The sequence below is a fragment of the Mauremys mutica genome, chromosome 11 (assembly GCF_020497125.1).
Source record: "Mauremys mutica isolate MM-2020 ecotype Southern chromosome 11, ASM2049712v1, whole genome shotgun sequence".
Lineage (NCBI taxonomy): Eukaryota > Metazoa > Chordata > Testudines > Geoemydidae > Mauremys > Mauremys mutica.
In genome coordinates, this window is record NC_059082.1 from 41,560,686 (window position 1) to 41,585,420 (window position 24,735).

General features: G+C 46.5%; 1 protein-coding gene across 4 annotated transcripts in view; it reads right to left on the minus strand.

Moving 5' to 3' along the window:
* Positions 1-24,735, minus strand: part of CPEB1 (cytoplasmic polyadenylation element binding protein 1) — an 80,453-nt gene that overhangs the window by 32,968 nt on the left and 22,750 nt on the right. For 3 of the 4 annotated variants that reach the window (XM_044980840.1, XM_044980838.1, XM_044980839.1), the window contains exon 3: positions 12,244-12,432. The exons of the other annotated variant lie outside the window; for it this stretch is intronic. In XM_044980840.1, the coding sequence (XP_044836775.1) occupies positions 12,244-12,432 (189 nt within the window). The remainder of the gene's footprint in view (positions 1-12,243; positions 12,433-24,735) is intronic. 4 annotated transcript variants of the gene reach the window in all.

Here is a 24,735-nt window from a genome sequence, read left to right on the forward strand (position 1 = left end):
ACAGACTGGTCTGGTACAGACCAACAGAAATCTCAACAGTTCTCAATGAAGGCCTGAGGGGCTAGGTACAGCCAGCATGACAGAGCTTCCTCCACAGGTTTACCATGTTATAGTGACCAGGTTGCACATATGGACTTTTACTTCTGCTTGCTTCAGGGCTAGTGCACCAAGATTGGATGGTTTTCCACCAAGATCTGTGCTAAGAATTTCCCTGAAATAATTCCCAGCCTGCACTGTACAGTCCAGACTAGATGATCAGTGGGCCCTTCTGGCTCGGGAATCTATGGAAGTGTGCATTCCACCTCTTGTGAGCCTGAGACAAGTGTGCAGCAGTGTGGTCCCACCAGGTGTCAGGACTGGGGGTAACACTGTCCAAGTGGAAGGGAGTCTGGATGAGGCCATACAAGACTTCAGCCCCAGTACAGAAGTGTGGGTTTGAGAAGCTGTGCTCCATGCCATGCTGCCACCCCGAGAACTGGCAATGCAGAGCAGACAGATTAGGGAGCCTAATCTGTAAGCAATTAGCAGCCCAGGGCTGTTCAGAGCTACCGGAGCAGGCTCAGAATGCAGAGGTTCTCCTCCATCAGATTACAGGCTGGTTCAACTTTGAGATGCTAAGCATGAAGCCTGCCAGTCAATCTACACCCATAGCAGAACTTGGCTATGTCACTGCCCCCAAAATCACAAACCTCGGGGTTCTGTGATCAACAGGTGCATTCACAATGGACTGACTACTACGTGCACTCCTATGCAGCTACAATGGCAAATCATTGGCATACATCAGGACAAGGGACTGTGCAAGTGTTCATATGATCATCATGCCTGACCTTGCTCTGAGCAGAGTGAGGAAGCCATAAAGTTCTCTACCTTAGTATATGAGCCATTACCATCTCCAAATGGCATTGTACTGGTATAGACCAATGGCAGGGTCAGCATTAACAGTGGCTACATTTTACCAGGACGGCTTTAAGATACCAATGCAGTGGGATTTCCCAGAAGAGATTGTTTAGAGAAAGAAGCTCTTGAAGGAGCACAGAAAACCCTATGTGCTTTCCAGGGGCGGCTCTACGTTTTTGGCCGCCCCAAGCAGTCATGCGCGGGAGGCGCCCCGGAGCCGCGGGAGCAGCGGACCTCCCGCGGGCATGACTGCAGAGGGTCCGCTGGTCCCGCGTGGCTCGGCTGGACCTCCTGCGGCTGCGGATGGTTCGCGGGTCCGGCGGCTCCGCTTGAGCTGCCGCAGGCATGCCTGCGGGAGGTCCAGCCGAGCCGCGGGACGAGCGCCCCCTCCGCAGTCATGCCTGCGGCAGGTCCAGTCGTCCCGGGGCTCCGGTGGACCTCCCGCAGGCATGACTGCGGCAGGTCCGCCGGCCCAGCCTGCCGCCCTCCCCGGCGGCAGGGGACGCCCCCTACATTTTGCCGCCATAGGCACCAGCTTGTTTTGCTGGTGCCTAGAGCCGCCCCTGGTGCTTTCACAAACTTATCTATTGTGCAAGATCAGAGACTAAATGACATCTCACCTGAACTGGAACCCAACCAGCAGATCTGATATCACTGGTATGTTCACTCAAGCACCTATGTATTTTGCTGCAATAGGTATCCTGTTACATCAATCCAAGTCAGTCAAATGACTGGTCTCAAAAGAGGAGAGGGTTAAGATTGCAGGTTTGATGCATAGCAGGACTGAATTTCATTTCCATTGGAAGAAGGCACTGACAAAGCCACCATTAACAGTTTTAGCACATGTATGCATATTAGACATGATTTGTTTCTGTTAAGAATCCAAGATGGCATCACAAGCCCAGATGGCAGCTACCGGGCACTAGTCTAAACTTACTGTTTGACTGTCAGAACTGAATTTGAGCAGCCCTGTAACTGGACAGCCAAACATGTTCAAGGAATTGTTTAATGCCTCATATTTGTGCTCAGTGTTTTAGAACAGTGCTAATGTAGGTATTACTGGTGGGATGGGGCAAGTGCTTGTGCAAGGCTGTTTACAGAAGTGCAGCTGCAGCACAGAATGCCATAGCGAGGGGGAAGTGGATTCCAGCACTCAGGACTAATGGTCCTTCCTTTCAGCACTACTACAGTGTTGGTCCCTGTGCATGCAGCAAAGCCACTACATGGGGCTCACTCACATTGCAGCAGTGTAAGCAAGCCCAGGTTAATAGAGATATGTTGCATCAGTGCTAAGTCTGCACCAGTGTAATTGCACTTATGTAGACATGGCCTCCATCTAGAACTTGGAGGTAGCTGCTGGGCTAAATGGGTGGGGGGGGAGGCAGTTAAGACCACCTGCAGCAAGTATTGAGATTAAGACTTCGGGCACGAACTGACCTAAGCACCAACAAGAGGACAAAAATTTGTTCCTCCTTGTTCATGGTGGGTAAACATTTCCTTATCCTTTTCCCCAGGGTTATAGCATGATCTCAGATGTCTCCCTTTCACTTAAACCCAGAGAAGGGCTCATTTAGGATACTACAGTGATAGTACTGGAGAACCTTGACAAGCTAGATCTCTTTCCGAATCAGGATAAGCCTAGAGAGTTTATTCTAGCCTGATGTCAACACAACCTCCTCTGCCAAATGCATTGTAAGAGACATCAAAAGAGTTCCCATCCACTGCTACACATTGCTTACTTTGGAGTCAGCTGTACCTACTTGGGAAAGGCCTGGGGGACACTGCCAACAGTTTGATGAAACGTAAGGTGCAGTAGCTGTCAAGAAAGCAAATGTACAGAGATGCATAACAAGTGGGATGGAGAATACCAAGAAATATTATGCCATTGTATCAGCTGGTGGTAGGTCCTTGCTTTGGATACTGAGTTCAACTTTTGCAACCCACATCTCAAGACATAGCTGACAAAGACGGACATCCCCCAGATTTCTCTGCTTACCCAGATTCCATTCCTACCAGTGGGTTTTGTCTTTGCTTTGCAATTGCATGACAAGGCAGGAGGCTTAGCTCCTCCAGGAAGGCCAACAGTTGCTTCTTAAACTAGAAGACTGTTTCTAACAGCATTAGTTGCTTCCTCTGAATTAAAGCACACCTACAGTGGTCAACAATGGTCACTGGACTGATCTTACACATTCAGTTAGTGGATGGTCCAGGAAGGTGAGCTTGGATACTTGACAGGATCAGGAATCCAACTTCTGGATCCATGCTAGCCATCCCTGCTATGGGGATTAACACCTTCCCACAGGTGTTTATGGCAGTTTGCTTTAGTGGATTTCCAGAGCACCACAACATGCAGTACCTTCCTACCAGAGGTTGGGTCTGCCAACACCTGTATATCTAGGCTTCAATTCAGGAAACATCCCTATTAAGAACAGCATGTAAGCACATGCTTCAGCGCTTTTCTGCATTGGGGCTGTAGCTAGAAGGGTCTGACAATTGTACAAGTTGAAGACCAATCTGCTGCTCTGCAGATCTCTTCTGATGCAAAAGGTTTTTGTCCATGGAGTAATGACCTGGTGATAGGCTTCTATTTTTGTCTTGGATGCCTCAGCACAACCATCTAGCATTCAATGCATTAGAGGTCTCTTCTGTATTGCCCAGTAGTAAAAGGCATCAAACCTTCCTATATATTTCTTAAATTCAGTCACACTAACAGCTATGGGAGTCTGCATGTTCCAGGGTTGAAGAGGTTTTTTTTTAATCAGGAAGGAGAACCCTGAACTCTGTTGAGCAACAGTAGCTTTTGGTACGGCAGCTCTACCTGCTCACTATAGGTGGTCCTGTTCTGATAATTAGCATCCCCAGGTCACACACCACATGGGGAAGTGACAACTGCCAGAAAGGCCCCATAAGCAGACAGTTGTGCCACTACTGTTGTGATGCAAAGATGGGACAGGAACTCAATCCCTCAAGGGCTGTGCTGCCGAGCCAGTAGCAGAGAGCTGAAGTCTCTTCCCCAAGTTACTGGTGCAAGATAGTACTGGCTACTCCCGGGCACACAAGATGCATGCCTAACGCTGGCAGCAAGGGGAGCACTAACTGGCTTGTCTGCTCCCTCTGGCTCTGGGGAAAGGGAGACTGCTGTATGCCCTGGAGCAAGTTCCCCCAAAACCCAGAGCAGCAGAGATTGCCACACTGGGGAGCACTGAACCTCCATGGATGCACTTAATGTGATGTCTGTTACCTAAGCCCCTTCTTAACAAGCAAGAATTTTCCTACACTGTGTCTACATACTGCCACCTATTGCTGTGGTATCTGAGTGTCTTCCAGGTATAGTCAAGAGCTAGAATCATAGGACTGGAAGGGACCTTGAGAGGTCATAGTTCAGTCCTTGGCACCTCTCCCAATCAGATTTTATCCTGTAAAGGGTAGGGTTTGATTCTCTCTGGATCCATTCATTTAAGACAAGTTACTTTTTTGGGTTGGTTGGGCAGCAGGGGAGGAAGCCAGCTCTTAGCAGGACAGACTGAAGATTTTTTTATTGAAGAGGACAGACTTTAGATCATGATGGTCCCTTTCACCTAGTCTGACCACCTGCACATCACAGGTCACAGAACCTTTGTCACAGACTCCTGTGACAGAACCCTAATCTCTGGCTGAGTTACTGAAGTCCTCAAATCATGGTTTAAATTAGGGCTGTTGATTAATTGCAGTTAACTCACACACCTAACTCAAAAACTAAATTGTGATTAATAAATTTCAGTTTATATTCTATTAAGTGATTAAACTGCAATTTAAATATTTTTGGATGTTTTTCTACATTTTCATCTATTGTATTCTGTATTGTAATTGAAATCAGTGTATATTTCCAATATTTGCACTAGAAAAAATACTATTCTTTTTAATTCACCTTATACAAGTACTGTAGTGCAATCTCTATCATGAAAGTACAACTTACAAATGTAGAATTATATACAAAAAACTGCATTCAAAATAAAACAATGTAAAACTTCGGAGCCTGCTAGTCCACTCAGTCTTACTTCATTCAGCCAATTGCTCAGACAAAAAAAGTTTGTTTACATTTACAGGAGATAATGCTACCCTCTTATTCACAATGTCACCAGAAAGTGAGAATAGGCATTTGCATGGCACTGTTGTAGCCAGCATTGCAAGGTATTTATGTGCCATATATGCTAAACATTTGTATGCCCCATCATGTTTTGCCCACCATTCCGGAGGACATGCTTCCATGCTGATGCTTGTTAAAATGCATTAAATTTGTGACTGAACTCCATGTGGGAAAATTGTACATCCCCTGCGCTCCGTTTTACCAGCATTCTGCCATATATTTCATGTTATAGGAGTCTCGGATGATGACCCAGCTTTTTTTTGTTTTAAGAACACTTGCTGCAGATCTCATTGGTACCTCTGTTTTGTCAGATTTCTAAAGATAGCTACAGCACTCAATGCAAGGTTTAAGAATTTGAAGTGTCTTTCGAAGTCTGAGAGGGATGAGATGTGGAGCATACTTTCAGAAGTCTTAAAAGAGCAACACTCCGATGCAGAAACTACAGAACCTGAATCATCAGAAAAGAAAAATCAACCATCTGCTGGTGGCATCCGACTCAGATGAGTAAAGTGAACATATGCTGGTCTACAATGCTTTTGGATGGTTATCGAGCAGAACCAGTCATCAGCATGGATGCATGGCCCCTGGGATGGTGGTTGAAGCATGAAGGGACATATGAATCTTTAGCACATCTGCCACGTAAATATATCTTGCGATGCTGGCTACAAGTGCCATACAAATGCCTGTTCTCACTTTCTGGTGACATCGTAAATAAGAGGGCAGCATTAGCTTCCGTAAATGTAAATAAACTTGTCTGAGCAATTGGCTGAATGAGAAGTAGGACTGAGTGGACTAGCAGGCTGAAGTTTTACATTGCATTCAAAACAGAAGTTTTGAACATAATTCTACATTTGTAAATTGCACGTTCATGATAAAGATTGCACTATATTACTTGTACTGACTGAATTGAAAACTATTTTACAGTGCAAATACTTATCAAAAATCAGAATCATAGAAGATTAGGATTGGAAGAGACCTCAGGAGGTCATCTAGTCCAACCGCCTGCTCAAAGGAGGACCAACACCAACTAAATCATCCCACCAAAATATAAAGTGAGCACTGTACACTTTGTATTCTGTGTTGTAACTGAAATCAATGTATTTGAAAATTTAGAAAACATTCAAAAATATTTAAATGGATTCTATTTACAGTGCAATTAGTCACAATTGTTTAAGGCTGTCAAGCAACTAAAGTTATACCCAGGGTCTCTGCCAATCTGACTGGATGGAAAGTTCTTTTCTGACCCCCTATATGGCAATCAGTTAGACCCTGAGCATGTGGGCAAAAGCCACCAGGCAGACACCCGAATAAGAATTCCCTGTAGTGACTCAGAGCCCTCCCCAGCCAAGTCTGACTGGCAATGAGACCCAGTTAACTGCAGCACAGGGGGAAGCCCAGTTGTGGAGTGGCAAACCCTGATGGGAGAGAAGACATGGCTAGAGACTGGGAATGAGAGTCAGAGCCATAGAGGGCATCCGGAAGGGGACATATTAATGAACAGGAAGAGACAGGATAGTATACATAAAGCAAGCATTCGGGAAGGTAGTCGAGCACTCTTTACCAGGGGACAACTAAGGAAACAAAGCAATGTCTGAAATGGATAAAAGGAAGCTATGCATAGTCAACCTATGGAACGCACTGCCACAAGATGAGGCCAAGTGTTTATTTTTATCCTGCTAATCAGCTATATGGATAACATCTGGTTATCCAAACTAGATTAAAAGGCAGACCCTATGATAGCAGTGGTTGATTATGCCCTGTAAGTGTTTAAGAATTTCTCCATGGACTAGTCACTCTTTGTCCATCTGGAGTCAGATGTACTTTTTAGAGCGAGAGAGCAGATACTGGGATAGATGAGTCAGTGGTCTGATCCAGTATGGCAATACTGGCATTCATACTCATGCCAGGTACTGAGTTAACAGCATACAGGCTTCAATACCATCCAGTGAGAGTAGAGAGACTGAGCACGTTAAACCTCCCATCAGAGGCTTGCAGCCCAACTGGGATCCCACAGGACCTGCGGCCATAATAGCAGGAGGGTAAAATGTACTTTGTTACAGTTGGGATTGCATGGGGGAATAAATAAAACCAGATTGCAGTAATGTGGGAAAACAGTCAGTTTTTCAAACAGAATTTCAACAATGTAAAGCATGTTTCTCTAAGTATTAAGACCTTTATTTTTCTTAAATTTAGGACAGGGATTGAGATTTCATGTTTATGACAACAGGAGTTAAATATTTTTACATGGTTTAAGCAAGATTTTATTCTTTTAATGGTAAAAATTGTATCTGAATTCCATTATATATTAGCCAACTGGTTCTTTTAAGTAGTGAGGGAAGCTGTCTCTTGAATGATCTAAGGTTTTTGTGAGTGGAAGCAGGATTTAAAAAGTAGCCCCTTGCAGGGCTCTACCTCACATCTCCTTGTGTGCTACTCTTATTAATTATGCAGGCATACAAACTAAACCAGCACTTGAGTCTCCTTCCTCCACTGTCCTGATACAAGTGTCCCTTTACCTCCCCCAAGGAGAAACAGGTGCCCTGGATGCTATGAACACTGCAGATTTACTGTTATTAAACTGGGAAAGGAATACTGTATTACAGGAGATGCTTAGCTGGAAGCATCCAAGGCCAGCATTTATTTCCAAGAGAACAGGTTTCTGGGACTTGAGTCAATATTCCTAGCCTGACAGTTTTAGTGGCAGCAGTGGGTTTAGTGTTCTCCTGCCACAAGACAGCAGTTAAATCCTATAGCCAATAGATGCAGCAATTCTGGACTGCGGCAGCCGCTATCTCTAATAGGGGCTCTCCCCAGGCAAGACAGCAGCTTCAGGAGCAGAAGGTGCTCCTTGGCAGAGGGGCAAAGTTTCTTCCACCCTCTCAAAGGTGGATTGTCTCCTCTACAATGTAGCAGTGCATTTTCCTGCTGACTCTACAACTCCCATGTCCTGGGACTGAGCAGCTTCCCAGCCCCTGGGGAGGCATGAAGCAGCAGTCTGACTACAAGAGAAAACTCCTTGGTGTTGCAAAACAAAAGCAGCATTTTTGCCTAGTCTGCTGTGTCTGGCATAATGGTGCCATTACCCCGACTGGAGCCCTGTACACAACTGCAATATAAAGCATATCTGTACACCAGTTCCACAGGAGGCACAAGGTGACACCTGTATAGTTTCCCTATTGCCAGATATTCCTTTTCAGGCTAAGGTACAGATAGCACCTGACAGGAGCTGTATGCAGATTTAGGGAAAGTCCTGCAGATTAGAGCACACAAATTCCAGCTCATCAATGCTCAAGCACTGGCACTGCAGGAAACTGCATCAGCCATCATAATTTTAGACTGAACTTTTTGCACTTCCATCCTCCTGGCCAGCTCCCTGTGGATTTATACAGCTGAGTCACTGCTAGAACCGTCCCAACTGCTGTGTGCTGGCAGCACCTGCCCCTCCCAGCCAGGTTCTAGAGACAGACAACCCAATGCTGAGCCCAGTGCATCTGCAGTCAGGATTTCCTGATTCTGATCACCCCGGCTCAGTGCTGAAATGCCAGCTGCAGCACCACCGAGTGACTGGGGCAGTCAGCTGGGAATCAATACCTGCATCACTGTAGTGCCAGAGATTACTGACAGGCACTAGACTGTTCACATGCTGCTTTCTGCCTTTGCTACACAAGGCATAGCCAGGCAATACCAGCTAACTATACCTGCTGGCCCCTCTGAAGACTTAAGGTCTCAAGCAGGGAAATGCCCCCCCCATGCCCACCCCTCACAAACAGAAGAGAAGCCATTTCACATGGCACTTCTCAAAGTGTTCCAGACACAGTCTGCATCCCCCCCCACCCCTACCTCTCCACAAAGCTTTTCATGGCAACTCCCTGGTCCTAGGAAGGGAGGGACGGACAAGACTCTGCAGATGTGGGAGGTGCAGACAAACAATGGAACAGCTGCACACCAATGCCAGCATTTCAACTCTTGAGCCAAGCATATGCCATACCCACTGCAAGGCAAGCCATGGTCACTCATTCAAGTGCCACTTCTCCTGCCTCTCCATTTAGTCTCCTGCACCAAGCAAGGCAGACAGACTGTAGCCAGCACATTCTGCAGGGGTGGAGAGACTAGTGACTGCAATGGCACTGTCAACAAATGGCTCTGGGTATATGAATATGGGTCCTGTAGACCATGCACGTTTCCCCATGTGTAGATGGGGAGTTTGCACATGGGTCAGTCTATGTGATGTCAAAACAAACTCCCTTCCCCTAGATTACAGGGGTAGAAGTCCCACAATGGATAGTGATTGGATGGCAGGAGGAATGCAAGCCTTTGAGGCTTTAATTCTGTGTCCTCTGCCTCAAACAGGGTGTTTCACCTCTGCAAGATGCTTAGCCCTTGCATTCAGGAGGCCTGTGCTCCTGAGTATTTTAGTATCACAAGTACTTAGTTCTTCACTGCCATCAGTTCCACCAAGTTTTGTGAGCCTATTAAATGAGGAACTCAAATATGTGATGCACTACAGAGCTGTAGGAAGTTCAGTACCTTATTTGTGAAGGATGTGTTCTACAGACACCAAAATAATTCAGTGATCAGGAAGGTCACTGGAGTACCCCAGACTAGTTTCCAGTTGAATTTTCTATTGATTCAGAGGTTATTTTGCTCTGTACAATCTGAATTCATATGAAGTCCCTGGGGGGGGTGTAATCTGTGTTGCATAAATAGCAAATTTTTAAAAATTTGCTGCTTCCTCAGCATGCAAATTCACAGTTTTAAAATCTTCCAAAGAGTAATGTACCATTTCATCCCACTGAATAGCAAGTATCAGTAGCTAGTGAGAATGGAGGCTGTGTCAAAACGGCCAGGCAGGATGTTGGCTGAGAAAACAGCCGAGACTGCTACAGCTGATCATGTGGGGCCCAGAGCAGCAGCAGCAAGAGGCTGTCACACAAAGCTGCTTTGCACTGCCATTGTGCATTATGTCTTATACACATTATGGCTGTAACAACGCTAGAAAGTACTGTCAGATTTGGATATTGCTGGCTTGGTTACAACTGCAGGGGCGCAGAGAGCCTTTTAACCAAACTGTAAACCCTGTATCTGATTGAAACCACTTCAATTCAAGGGGTGTAGCAGCACCCTCAGTTCCAGCACCTATGTACAACTGTGCTGTTCACAAGGCCTTAGTTAAGCTTCCATAATCCAGATTCAGTACCCAGGTGCCTGACACTTCCCAATATGTCGTATGCTATTAATTATCCAAGGCTGCTGCTCCTTTCAGCTCTGATTAAGAACTCACATTTCCCCTCCCCCCCCCACCATTTTGGAGGACTGTTTGAGTGATGGAAAGTCAGCCATCAGCTCCCTATTCCCAGCTTCACTGGCAAGGGCCAGACAGACAAGACATTAGCAAAGGTAGGAGAAGATCAGGCACAACTGCTGCCTGGGAAGAACTGTCCCTTGTTCAGTGCTACATGGAGTATTTACAGGTCACCAGGGGAAGCCAGCTGGATTTTTTTTGGACTGCACAGGAAGGCAGGAATCCAAGCCTACTGGAGTGCCAATGGCTCCTAGGAAGACCCCTCAACAGGAAGTTCTTTCCAGGGGTCTGTGCATAAGCCTGTTTAGTACTCATTGCTCCCTCCCTGCATGGCTACATTGCTTCTGCAACAGTCACCTGACAAGTCCCACCCCCAGCCATGGGAGGAAGCTGCAGGAGCCCTGCTCAGGGTACCATGCAGATCAGTTTTGCAGTATCTGAAGTGACATTTGGTGCTGCCCTGGCAGATTGTGATCCACTGCTACAACCAAGTGACAGGCATTAGTGGGAAGGGAGACATGCTCCCACAAATCATGAGCTTTGGCATGAAGCTTGCCAGTAGAGCAGCCTGCAACACTTCACATCATTACTACCTTCCCTAAGTAGGGTCACTTCCACTCCTCCAAAACCACCCCTGAATGGCCACCCCCATGAGAAGACACTGCAACCCACATTCCTATCAGCACCTGCTATATGCCTGGGGCCTTCAATGTCACCCCCATCAATGCACAAAGATGCACTAGCCTTTTAACAAAGCAGCAGGTTGCTTCTATAAAAAGGAGGAGTTTCTGTAGCAACCAGGCTGAACTTGTGCAAACTCTGCTGAAGCAGGAGATATTGCCATGGACTGATAACTTCAGTGAATGTAACACCATCTGTGAGATTGTTCTTTCCAGATCTTTACTATAAGGACCTGAAAGATGAGTCCACATCCCCCTCCTGCACCCTACCCAGCCACACCACTAAATCCTGGTCTAGAAGACTGAGTGGTACAACATTGCTCTTCACTTCAATTTCTATAGAGAAAACTAGTGCCCAGACCTAGAGCACTCCATACAGCTGGTGCTCTGAGCTAGATCCCAGCTGAAAGCCAGGGTGAACAGAGTTTGGAAGGGGGAAAAAGGCAAAAGAAGCCAATACTTTCCCCCACGAGCAGAGTGAGGGCATGGCAGCAGAGACTAACTCTTGCAGACAAAGTGCCGTTCCCCAGAACATGATTTGTTTTAGTTTGAGACTGGAGAAAAAAAGTCCTGCCGAGCCCTTTTACAGAGCTGGGAACCTTCTGGTTGAGTTTGGTACTTGGAGCTCAGTCCACACCCCATATGAAGAGTGCAGGCAGCAGACCCAGAGAGTGCAACAGCCTAAGCTTGTGTGCTACAGCAGCATTTGCTGCCAGGCAGGGGGTCCCTCTGCAAGCAAGCCGCTCCCCCCATAGAGAGCTTTCTGCTAGCACACCCTATTTTGCCCAGGTAGCAATTTGCTAGAAGATTTATCTGGAGTGGAACAAGTTTAACACCACTTGCACACTGCAGTGGTGTTCAGTGTAGGCATTTAGCTCAATCTTCAAATATACCCTAACCCTCTTGGAAGGAAGGTATGAGCAGATTTTTTAATAAAGCCTCTTGCCCATCAGCACATTAATCCCTCCCCAGACATCACAGGATCAGGAGAAGCCTGGGTATTTTGTAAGTTGTTTCCTGTTTCACCAGCCAAGACTGGAGTAGTTGCAGAACATACAGAACCAAAACCTCCCCTTATTCTGTCCCCTGAACTTGCAGTATTTATAAGGTTAAGAGAAATCCCTCAACCAGTCACAACCTCCTCCTGTAACAGCTACTTTCTGGGCAATAGGTTCACTTTTAAAAAAAAAAGCAAATAATCAACAACTGTTGCTGTGCGTAAGCAGAGAGCGACTCACCAGACTGTGTGCTGGTCTGTGCTGCAGTATCAGAGTCCTGAGTGCTCCATGGTCTGTCCCACCCTGTCAGATTGAGAGACTGCAGGCCAAGGCACAGGTCGTTTGTGTCCGGGAGGCCACGGGGAGACTCTTGCGCAGAGCTGGGGAAAAGCATCCTGCTTGCCACTGCTCCTTCAGAGTCCTGGAAGTCTGCTCAGGTGGAACAAACACAAACTGAAGAGTTCAGGGATTTTTAGGAGGAGTTTGCCAATGCTTCAAGCCAGACCCTGCCCTATGATGAAGCCTCTGAGACCAACAACTACACCCCAAAAGGAGAAGACTGCCATATATCCAGGAACCAGCCCCCTCCCTCCCTCTGCCCCCCCTCCACCTTCCTATCCCGTCTGCATTACTGACTGGGCCAGCATGTGATCAGGCTGCTGATGCTTACTGTGCTGACAGTGACGTCACTCAGGCATGCAATATAACCACATCATTTATTACAGAATAAAGGTATAGAGAATAGATTCCCCTAGAAGATGAGACAGCATGCAGAAAGGAAAAGGCACAGCTACAGTAAATCAAGACAGGCAGACAGCACAAATAAGCCGTGAGCTACAGCACAGTGGAAAAGAGGCTCGAGACAGCAATCCTCAGCAGCAGCGACAGCTCAGACCCACTAGTTTAGTGCTATCCAGCTCTCCTGTCCCTCCCCCTCCACCCACAAACCCAAAAACACTTTAGTCCTGGACCAGCTCCAGCTGCTGGCTCCAGCCCCGATTCAGCCACCCAATGCAAAGCTTCACAATTCTGCTAGCATAATCTATTTGCTTCAACTTGGCCACTGAGCCTCCCTGACTCTGCATTGTTTACTATTCAATAATATGGATAACCTTCAAAAAAAATCCTCAGCACTAGGAAGAGAAGTGCATATATTGCAGGCCAGTCTGAGTCTGCATGTCACACTGGGAAAGAAACTTGGCCAGAAAGAGCAGAATTCCCAATTCACATTTAGACAGGAATTTTCATGGCTCACTGACCTTCTATCCTTCCCCACCCCATTCCCCTCCCATGGGGGAGAGGGGGGAGAAGATGTGTCACAAGCCAGAGCTATTAAAGAGGCTGGATTCCTGCCTTAGTTTAGGAGTCTGTGCCAGCATGCTAGAGAAATGCAGGCAGTTTGTTGTGAGAATGCCAGTTTGATGCAAGATCTGGGGGCTGATTAAGCCACAAGATGCTCAGCTACCTTACCCAAAATCTGAGTCACGCAGGGCATTTGTAAGCCAGCTCCCAAGCAGAATGACAGTAGTCTCCTCCATGCTGCTCCCAAACCCCTCCCATTGCATGCCATCCAATGAACACCCTGCCCCCTTCCTCTTCAGCAGGGTGCTGCAGTGACTCCTGCTTGCCACATTTGTCACGTGTAATTACAGCCACCCCAGGCATCACCAGTCTGGTACTCAGCCCTGTGACCTCCCTTCCGGCCCCATAGCAGAATCCCAAGTGATTTACTGGTCTACATGCCTAGCACAGCTCCAGAAGCTGACACCAATCAAATACCCTAAGGTAGAACCAAGTTTATGCTACAGTAGAAGACAGGCCCTACCTAAACCTCACAGGGAGTTGGGAACCCCAAAGTTTCCTATCACATACAGTATCTGATGATCAGTGGGAAGTCTGGGGCCTGCAGGTCAGAGATATGACATGGTAATGCTGCAGCCACACCTGCTGGCAAACCAGCACTCTGTCCCCACTGCCCTCATGACCAATGTCTACAAACACTGTACATTTTAAAATGATTGTCAGACTAGTACAGCCTCTAATGTGGACACAATGATGTAAAGGTGCTTATTATAGGAAGGGCTAGTAATCCTGCCTATAATGGGAAGTTTGGGGCAACCTTAATGAGGCCATTTTCAGTTACATGTAACTTCACCAAATTGTAACCATTGGGGCTGAAGTTTTGTGCCACGTATCAGCCTCCATTGACATTTCTCCGAAGATAAGCCTAAGCATTCAGCTGTTTCCAAGAGTGAGGCTACGGAAAAGAGCTATTTCTCCCGTTGTAAAGTTCTGGAGATAATCTTCTTTGGAATGCTCTAGCCTGCCCATGCTTTGGAGCAGGAACCTGGAATTTGGCAAAAGGCACATCCCTGACCCAAAGGCAGCTGCTGTTGCTGCCATCCATCTGTAGATCCCCCCACATGACAAGCCTCTGAAAACTGTAGCTTGCACATGCTGAGAAGAGACTTCAGGGATTTGATTTGTTAAACAAGATTCCATCCTGCATATGCTCCAGCCTCATAGCTCCTAGTGCTGACCAGGCCGACAGAGCACATGCCACTGGCCATTGGGTGAAGCGTGGCTCTCCCCATAATGGCTGCTCTGGGCCAGGGCAGGGCTGGCCACTGAACAGAGCATGGAGTCCCTGTCTTCAGCTGACATCCAGGCAGTCATTTCAAGGCAGGGGGAACGGAGATCAGATGGGGGAGACTGGGATAAGGAGCCAGGAGAACTGAGGACAGATTAGATGAGAAAACTGAGGGAGACTAGGAGTTAGTGGGGATGGGAATGGTCGTAGGGGCAGGGACTGGGAAAGAGGTAGGGCAAGTGGAGGGACTGGGAACTGGCTGGGCAAGGAGCCTAGGAGTGGAGTAGTTTGGAGCAGTGACAAATTTACTGGGCAAGCAGACTGGGATTGGAAGCCTGATAAGTGGGAAGAATAGGGCTGGGACTAAGCTAGGGTGGGGAAAACTTGTACAGGTAAAAGGGGTATGGGGCACAAAGGGTTCAACTGGAGGGAATGGGCAGAAGGGCACATTCCCCTCCAGGACCTGGAATAGAACTGAATTCCCAAGTCTCTATTCCTCTGCTGCCAGCAAATATCTGGCAAGGTGACCCTTCCACCACTAGTGCTGCTCCATGCAGAGGACGGCACTACTGCAGTCAGTTACTCTGTTCCCTCAACTGGCAGAGGTCAGTACATGGATCCAAAGGCTCTGACCCAGCTTGGGACCCATGGGGTGTCAAGATGTCAACGTTTTTAAAAAATGAACCAAATAAAGTCCAGGTGGTTACATGCAAAAGCTATCTTGAGAACACTGCCAAGTCAAGAACTCGAGTTCAGAAATGCCAGAATTCAGGTGCTGCCTTAATTCAGCTCCCTTGCATGTATGTATTACCACAGTCTCATCACATTAACAGACCATTTTCCACAGGACCTTGCCTCATTCACTGCATGGAATGCAGCTGCTGTGGGGACAGGTCAAAGCTGTTGGTGAAGGAGCCTGTAGGATCCCTGCCTCAATTGTCAAAGAAGTTGGGAGGGGAGTAATGAGTGAGGCAGACAACTGCAGAAAGAGAAAGGAGGGTGTGATGGGGCATGCATGTCCCACACTGGGACTGCAGGGGTTAACCCTGCAGCGTGGGCTGAGGAAGCCATGCCCCCATGGCCCTACTGGGCATGCTCAAAGTGCAACACCAGTATAAGAGGGAGCAGCCTGGCTCAATCTTGGCAGACCACCATAGGGAAAGGTGGTGTGCTGCTGGCCCCTGCTGAAGGGCTGCAGGCACTCCCTGATGCAGAGGCCAGCCAGCTGACAGCAACCCTCAACTCACAGGCAATGGACATGACTGAGGGAAGAAGGAACAGAGGGAACTAGGAAGCCATGAGATGCAGAGAAGTGGGTAGGAGTCTTAGCCTCTGGTTGTCCCAACTCCCTGCAAACTCAGTGTGTTTCAGCCAGACCCCTGCTGAGCTGGTGGCAGGCAACCCTGCCACTGACAGGGCTCTGGTCTGGGATCCAGTGGAGAGGGAGGGCCCAGGTCCCCCTATCTTGGCTGCCACCCCACCTGAGGTGGTGGCCCATCTTGACAGTGATGGACTCTGGCCACTAGACTGCGCACCCCTGACCTGTGACAGAGGGTCTCATGGTTATGGCAGTTAAATGCTCCTGAGGAATTCCATCCTATCCTTGCCTCTTCCACAAAATTTCTATATGAAGCTGGGCACATCACTTAAAACTTCATAGGGGGTCACTAAGTGTTCCTCATTTTCTGGGTGCCCAATTAAAAGCCTTGGTTTGATTTACACATGTGCTGACCACTCTTGGCTGCAGATGAATTCAAATTGGAGCTGTGCTGTGAACACAATGAAGTGCTAAATAATGCTGAGTATTCTGAAACAGTCAGGTTGTAGAGGTTTCAAATTGGGCACCCCAAATTAGTAAGTACATCTGACCTTAACTTGGGCAATAGGGATCCCACCACTCCCTCAACTCACAGGAATGTTTGAAGCCTCAAACAGTAGAGATGAGAACCACAGACAAGCCCATGAGGAAATAAATTGTCTTTAGAGCAGGGTTTGACTAGCATGCAGTACGAGGCCTAGGATTACACTGAACAGTGAACACAAAATATTACATAGCTACTTATTCACTGAGCACTAGCCATTCTGTGCACTGACTGAAATGTGACCTGTGGGAAAAAAAGATAGTCTTCAGCACAATCACATACTATGCATATGCCTTATGATAAGGCAACTGAGCTGAAATTGCAGAGGCAACCTAGCATTTCCTAATTTGAGTGCTTGCCTTTGCAACCTGCATGATTGTCTCATGTAGTTTTCCATGCAATACTGGTACAGCTTATTCCCTTCCTGCACAGGAGTAAGCTACACCAAAGAAACACTTATGGTCTACCTATATCTGCGTTAGGGTGTGGAACTACTTTAGTTCTAGTAGTATAGTTGAAGGGGCAACTTTTCAGATGAGGCCTGACAGACCTTTAATATGGCATCATAAGAGTTTAGACACTGTTCAGGCAATTCAGTTCGTTCCCACAGCAACCGTAACTCAGCCCTCATGATTATTCAACATTTCTACGTATGCTGTTTATGGGAGTGCCACAGCCCAAGTCTGTGGGAATTATCTTTCCACTGATGACTTGTGCTTTAAAACTAACACAGTAACTAACCTGTCCTGACCTCCAAGCTTAATAGAAGGAAAAGGGTGCTATGCATTAGATCAGTGCTCAACCTTTCCAGACCACTCTTAGTAGTCTGATTTGTCTTGCATGCCCCCAAGTTTCACCTCACTTAAACTACATGCTTACAAAAAAAAAAGACAAAAATACAGAAGTGTCACACATTACTGAAAAAGGCTCTCATATACCATACTTCTATTCCAATTGATTTTATAATTATATTGTACTTACATTTCAGTATCTAGTAGATAAAGCAGTATAAACAAGTCACTGTCTGTATGAAATTTTAGTTTGTACAGACTTTGCTGGTGCTTTTTATGTAACCTATTGTAAAACTAGCCAGATATCTAGATGAGTTTATGATCCACTGGAAGACCGCTGCATATCCCAGGCTGAGAACCACTGCACTGGAGAGCATATTCAAGTCAAACTCTGCACACTCTGGGCCAGTATGGTGTGACCTCAACACCCTATAGACCACAAGACATTTTCAGAAGAAAGGCTGCCAGTAATTAACACTTCCAATGTCATTTTAAGGTGACCTGCAGAGGAAGGAATGAGTTCATGTCCTCCTTGCTATAATGAGAGAGGCCTGAAACACTCCAACTTTAATTTATTTTTAAGCCTGGCAATTCAGGTCATCTACAGCTTTCCTGCATCCATTCACTATAGATGGACAATTAGTATGACATGCATGCTTTACTTTTAAGAGGGCCCCAGCTTTGCAAAAGATGGGTACAGGTCATGCAGGAAGATGCTAGATAATACAATTTCCAGAATCTGCTTGAGAACACTACCTCCCTAGCTCTCCAGTATTCAGCCTTCTAGCAAGATTAAGGTGATTAGGACCTAATGTAGAAAAGGCCTTTTTTGCACCATTAAGTTGTATAAATCTGTCTCCACCTGCACCCAGTCAAACAGATCAGTTATACAAACCCCAACTGCTGCCTTCACACTCATCTTATCAAATCAGAGTCAAGAGTCTAGCAAAGCGCACTCCTGCATCCCTATCAAGTTCCAGCTTTCAAACCAAGTGACCTCATGAAGCACAAGTCAAGTGAACATTCAAATCCAGAGGTACAGGATGTAGATCGGCATCTTTAGCTAACCCTCCATTAGAAGGCCCCTCATTTCACAGAAGGTAAGAAGTTTCAGGTTCTTTGTAAGACCCTGTGGTTTAGATCCATGCTGGTCCCTAGATGCCACATTGCAATGCTCAACACCCTGCCACCTAGCAAAATCCACAGCCTCAAGTTTGGCTTTAGGCTCCATAGACACTGCATGAGAGCACTGGTACCCAAGAATGGAGCTCCCAGAAGCCAGCAAGCTGAGTGGGGAGCAACCTAGGCTAGCCAATAGGAAGTGGGGGTGGCGTAACCCCACCCTTCAAAGGAAGTCAGGTGGCTTCAGGTTTGTGCCACCGTTGTGCTTCACTGTAGGCAGGACCTATGTTGCCAGGAGGGATTCTCCTACTGATGCAGGTATCCATCTCCCTATTTTCTAGTGATGACCAGGCATCTCCCTCTGCTCTGATTCAGCCATACATTCTACTAGAGAGAATAAGTCAGACCCAGGTCCAAGCCCCTGCTCCCCATCAGGCTAAGGAGGAAAAAGTGAACTAGGCCTCACATCCTGGCTGAGTGCTCTAGCCACTGGGTTAAGAATCAGAGCCACCTCCTCAGATAGCAGTGTTTTGTGGAGAGGCATGAGGCAGCAGGTGTGCTTGCAGGAGACCCACACCCAGTTCACGGCTAAGTACCAGGGCTAAGGGGCTGTGTGCACACCCAGCAGCAGTTTAAATGCCATGGGACTAAGCACCTGCAGGGTTAGATAGCAGCTGGGCAGGGGTTTTGAGGATCTAAATTTTGGACCCAGGCACCTAAATCCCTTTGTGGCTCTAGCTCCGAGTGTAGATTTCTATACTTCAGTTGGTTGTTAGGCCACTGGTTTTCATGATTTTAGGCCACTGAATGAGAATTCACTTGCTAAAGGGTTTCTGCCCATAATGAAACTGAACTAGGAGTTAAGGATGTTAGTGTCTAAGGTCTATGAGAATTCACATTTAGCACACTAAGGGCTTGTCTACACAAATTTCATGGCAAACTGCGGTGTGAATCCATCCTGCACTAGCCTGCCACTGTATGGACTCTGCTGACACATTAACAGTTCAAAGAGAAGAGGAGTACTTCTGGCACCTTAGAGACTAACAAATTTGAGCTTAAGTTTTTGTGGGCTACCGCCCACTTCATCAGATGCATAGAAGTGAACATAAAGTAAGAAGATATATACATAAAGAGAACATGAAAAGGTGGAAGTTGCCATACCAACTTTAAGAGGTTAAGATGAGCTATTATCAGCAGGGGAAAAAAACTTGTAGTGATAATCAAGATGGCCCATTCCAGACAGTTGACAAGAAGGTGTGAGGATACTTAACATGGGGAAATAATTCCATTTGTGTAATGACCCAGCCACTCTCAGTCTCTATTCAAGCCCAAGTTAATGGTATCTAGTTTGCAAATCAATTCTAATTCAGTTTCTCATTGGAGTCTGTTTTTGAAACTTTTCTGTTGCAAAACTGCCACCTTTAAGTCTGTTACTGAGTGGCCAGAGAGGTTGAAGTGTTCTACTGGTTTCTGAATGTTGTGATTCCTGATGTCAGATGTGTGTCCATTTACTTTTTTGCATAGAGACTGTCCAGTTGTGCCAGCAATGCCCCTCTGCCATGTACATTGGCCAATGATGGCATATATCACATTGGTAGATGTGCAGGTAAATGAGCCCCTGATGGCATGGCTGATGTGATTAGGTCCTATGATAGTGTCCCTTGAATAGATGTGGACAGAGTTGGCATCAGGCTTTGTTGCAAAGATAGGTTCCTGGGTTAGGGTTTTTGTTGTGTGGTTGCTGGTGAGTATTTGCTTCAGGTTGGGGGGCTGTCTGTAAGTGAGGACTGGTCTGTCTCCCAAGATCTGTGAGAGTGAGGGATTGTCTTTCAGGATAGGTTGTAGATCTTTGATGCGCTGGAGAGGTTTTAGTGGGGGCTGAAGGAGACTGCTAGTGACAAAAGCTTATGCTCAAATAATTTTAGTCTAAGGTGCCACAAGTACTCTTGTTCTTTTTGTGGATGCAGACTAACAGCTGCTACTCAAACCATTAACAGTTCATTAACTCACTTTAAATCAAATCCTCAATGAAATGGGACTAAGTCAAAGCACATTAACTCAGCAGGGTCCTCATGGACAGTCTGTAGCATGCTAGTGGAGGTGGATCTGCACTCCAGTTTGCCATGAACTGTAGACAAGCCCTTAGTTTAAGAGCATGGAATCCTGGAGATCTGTATTGTTTGTAGCTAGTGGGTCTTTCTGCAGCTAGGGACCAGGCAAGAAACCCTAGGCAGGGGTGACCAACGTGAGCCTGAGAAGGAGCCAGAATTTACCAGTGTACATTGCCAAAGAGCCATAGTAATATGTCCGCAGCCCACCCGCCACTCCCAGCACCTCCCATCCACCAGCAGCCTGGCCAATCAGCACCTCCCCATCTGTGGCATGCAGGAGGCTCTGGGGAAAGAGGGGGAGGAGCAAAGGCACAGCCAGCTCAGGGGAGAGGGCAGGAAGGGATGGAGTGGGGGCAGGGCCTGTGGCAGAGCCAGGGGTTGAGCAGTGAGTACCCCCTGGCATACTGGAAAGTTGGGCCTGTAGCTCTAGCCCTGGCTCCGGAGCCACAGGTTGGCCACCCCTACCCTAAAGGGTTTCAGTTAAATGTTGCTTTTCCCATAATCTGAGGGTATGTCTACACAGCAAAAACCCACAGCTGGCCAGTGTGGCTCAGCTGTGGGGCTGCTTCATTGCTTGTAGATGTCCAGGCTCAGGCTGGAGCCCTGGCTCTGGGACCCATTGGGATAGGACAGTCCCTGGGCCTGGAAGTCTACACAGCAATGAAATGGGCTGCAGCCCAAGCAGGAGTCAGCTGGCATAGGGCAGCCATGGGGTTCTTTACTGTGTAGACATTCTGAATAGTGCCAAAACTTGACATTTAATGGTATATTAACTGCTTCAGAGCCAGTGGGGGAGTTTACCTTGTTTGTGATTAACTGAAAACTTTGAAAGGCCAATGATTAATGACAATTTCAAGAACCACAGAGAGAAAAGGCATGGCTCTGCAGCAGAAGAAAGTGGGAGTCAGACTCCACAGGACATACTTGCCTAAATCATATGCAAATCCATTTCAATGACAGTCAGGAAGTCACTGCAGGAGAACCTCAAGTCTGCATCAGCTAGAAGAGCCATTCTAGCTAACACTGCTGCAGCTAAGCACTACACAATGCAAACATACTAGAAGACAACATTACCAGCTCAGCTGGTGGAGAAGGGGCTATCATCTCAGTGCCTGCCTATACCAGGGGTGTGATTTTTAAATTGCACCAACATGTTACACATTAATTGGTCAGTGTAGAACCAGGTGGTGCGCACTGCAGGTAATACATTAAAGGTCCCCTAGTGCACTTTAAGGCACACCAACAGCATCCACACAAATCAATAGGCAACACGTTAACTTTAGAAGTTACTCCCTATGCTGTAGACAAGCCTTAAGACGATTACTAGACTACCCAGAGTTGAGGGGATCTGCTTCTAATCACTGATGAGTCAGATTTGATGGAGACCCAATTTACTGAGTTGCTGGAAACAGCTACTGGAGTCCACACACAAAGTCACCCTTTAAAGTCTGATATCTAAGATGCTATGCATTTCCTACCATGCAAGTTAAGTAACAATTCTCAGCTTTCCTGATGTTAGCCCAGTCCCAGGTAAGTCACAAGTTATCTTCAACTGTTGAGTCTTACCTGTGCCTGAATAGAATATCCATGTTATACCCTGCAGAACTATGGTTAAGGCTTTAAGATAGAAGCAGTGCCCCAAAATACAGAACTGACACCAACATGCTGGAGAAGTATTCAAGAGCCCAAACTCAGTGCAGGTGAAGAAATCCAATCCATTTGGCATTTTAGTTGAATATTTCCCTGTAGTTGCACACTGAATGAGGTGGGGAATGGTATGAGTTGTGATCATGCTAGTTGGTGATCTGTAGTGTTTTTAACAAGCATCTAACTTTTGTGACTGAGAAGAACCTTAAAATGAAAGCTTGGATCCTGCAGAATGACCCTTATGGGCTGGATCAACAATTCTTGTGAGGTAGGCATTTGACACCACTGCCTTAGGGACTAGCACTATGCCCCATTACAAATTCCAGACCCTCAGAACTGGGGTTTAATTTGAGATAATAGGAAGTGCACTTTCTTCTCTCCCAAAAGAGTTGCTTAAGGCATTCTCCTTATGCTCAGGAGGAATGGTCTTGTGGGTATGACACTGACTGGAATTCAGGAGATCTGGGTTAAACTCCTGGCTCTGCCTTTGACAAGTCACTTCATCTCTGTGCCTCAATTCCCATCTGTAGATGGAGGATAAATACTTCAACTGAGATTAAGGATTGGAGCAGTTTAGACTTAGTCCCTGCTCCTAGCACACAGGTCCCCCCCCATGCCATTGTCTTTGCAAAAATGCCACCTTTAAGACTAAGCATAGGCTGAAGACTAAAAGGCAAATGTTCAGGAGTGTTAGCCTCTAACACAGAACTTGCAGGTATATCAGTCAGGTTCTACAGCTAGAGCAGGTGTTGCCAGCAACCAATATAATGCTGTATTGGACATCTGTGTAATCTGGTTTGTTAGTGACTAAAACTGAGCTTTGGGCAACTTCTGGAGCTATTCATTCATTAAACATATGCAGTTGTGTAGTTACTAGGGACAGCCCCATAAAACTCAGCTGTTTGTCTTAACACCGGTCAAGATTAACCACAAAGAAAACAGTGACCTTTTTTAAAAGGCTGACATACTGGTAGGCTTAGTAAGGAGCATTCAGTCCCACTGGTATTAGTTTTTCCTCCATGTGAAACTTAGTCTAAATGACTCTCCAGCCATATACACTACACCAGTCAATTGAAAGCTTGAAGCTTTATCTGCAGAAGGACCACCAAGCTTAGACAGTGTTGTTCCCTTTCCTGTGTCTGCACATCTTTCCACCCTTGAAGTGAAGGGTCTTTACATGCATTTGTGCACTTCCTCAATAGCACTAGACAACTATTTAAGTAGCAGTGAAAAGGGCACAAGCCCCTTTCAGCATGCATAAAAGGATTACACTCCATGTAGAATAAAGATTGTGGAGGCATCTTATCCTGGATTTTGTTTGAGCTGGGAAAGTCAATGGAGATTGGCAACAGACAAATTAAAGCATGAATTGCCCTACTGGGTTAAGTCCTTTTCCTAGCTTTTTTCCCCCAGGAGCTAGTACTACAGTTTTTAATCTATAAAAGCTAAATTAACTCTTACAGTTGCAAGTCAGGCTCTCTAGTGAAGACAGGCAGTACTTGAGAATGCATGCAGAACCATAATGCTGCCCTTTATGCATGTGAATTATGATCTAGCATTTAGTTATACAACTGCACTATAGGATTTTCTACAGCCAGATACATGTAGCATCTTCTAGCACTATATACCAGAGGGAACTCAGGAATCTTTCCAATACAAGGGGTCTAACTCTCCACTGCCCTGCACAAATCCAAACAGTGTTTTTTGCAGTCACTTTGCACTAGTGTCACACACATGGCAAAAGGGAAAATCAGGCCCAAGGTGCATGGTGAGTGAGGAACAGTTCCTGCAGTATCCTGCCTTGTTCAGTCCTTAAGAGTTTGGACAAAGCAGCTATGACTACATTCTATAAGAAACAGTAAATGATCTTGATCCTACTGCTTCTGCACAGCGGCAGAATTAGAATCACATGGACAACATGAGCTTTGTCATTCTTGACTAGTGACAAATTGTACAACATGCGTCTAACGAATTGGGTATTCACCCATGAAAGCTTATGCTCCAATACATCTGTTAGTCTATAACGTGCCACAGGACTCTGCTTTTTACAGACCCAGACCAACACAGCTACCCCTCTGAACATTAATGTTATCTTTTCTAGCTTAAGTACCATGAACTGGTACTGATTAGACCCCACCTAATGCCCTGTCCTCATGCAAGTGTGCACTCATGGATACAGGACTCCGCATTTTCCAAAATATGGAAACTCCTGGTTCACTGTAAGTGTTCTAATATAAACTAGATAAGGCAGGGCTCCTTCAGCAAAAGCATCTTCCCCTTTGCCAAGAGGAGAGATGTAACTGAAGCTGCCCATGCTTGTGAAGTGGCCACACCATCCATAAACTGACTCAGGTGGCTGCTGATAGCTTGGGTCTTGTGGCCCTCTGCCCAAGCTGTGTAGATCACATGGCCCGTGCTGACTCAAGCCCTTTTACCAGGAGCTCAGCTAAGTGATATACTGCTACAAGATCATAGCACTAGACTGCCACTCCACCATCACTACCATTTACTGCAGTACAGAGTCTGCAGCATATCCCTCTTTGGCTCAGGATGGGTAGCTGCTGGAGGAAGAACCCCAACCCTTGGTTGGGCATGTCAGTAAGTTTAAC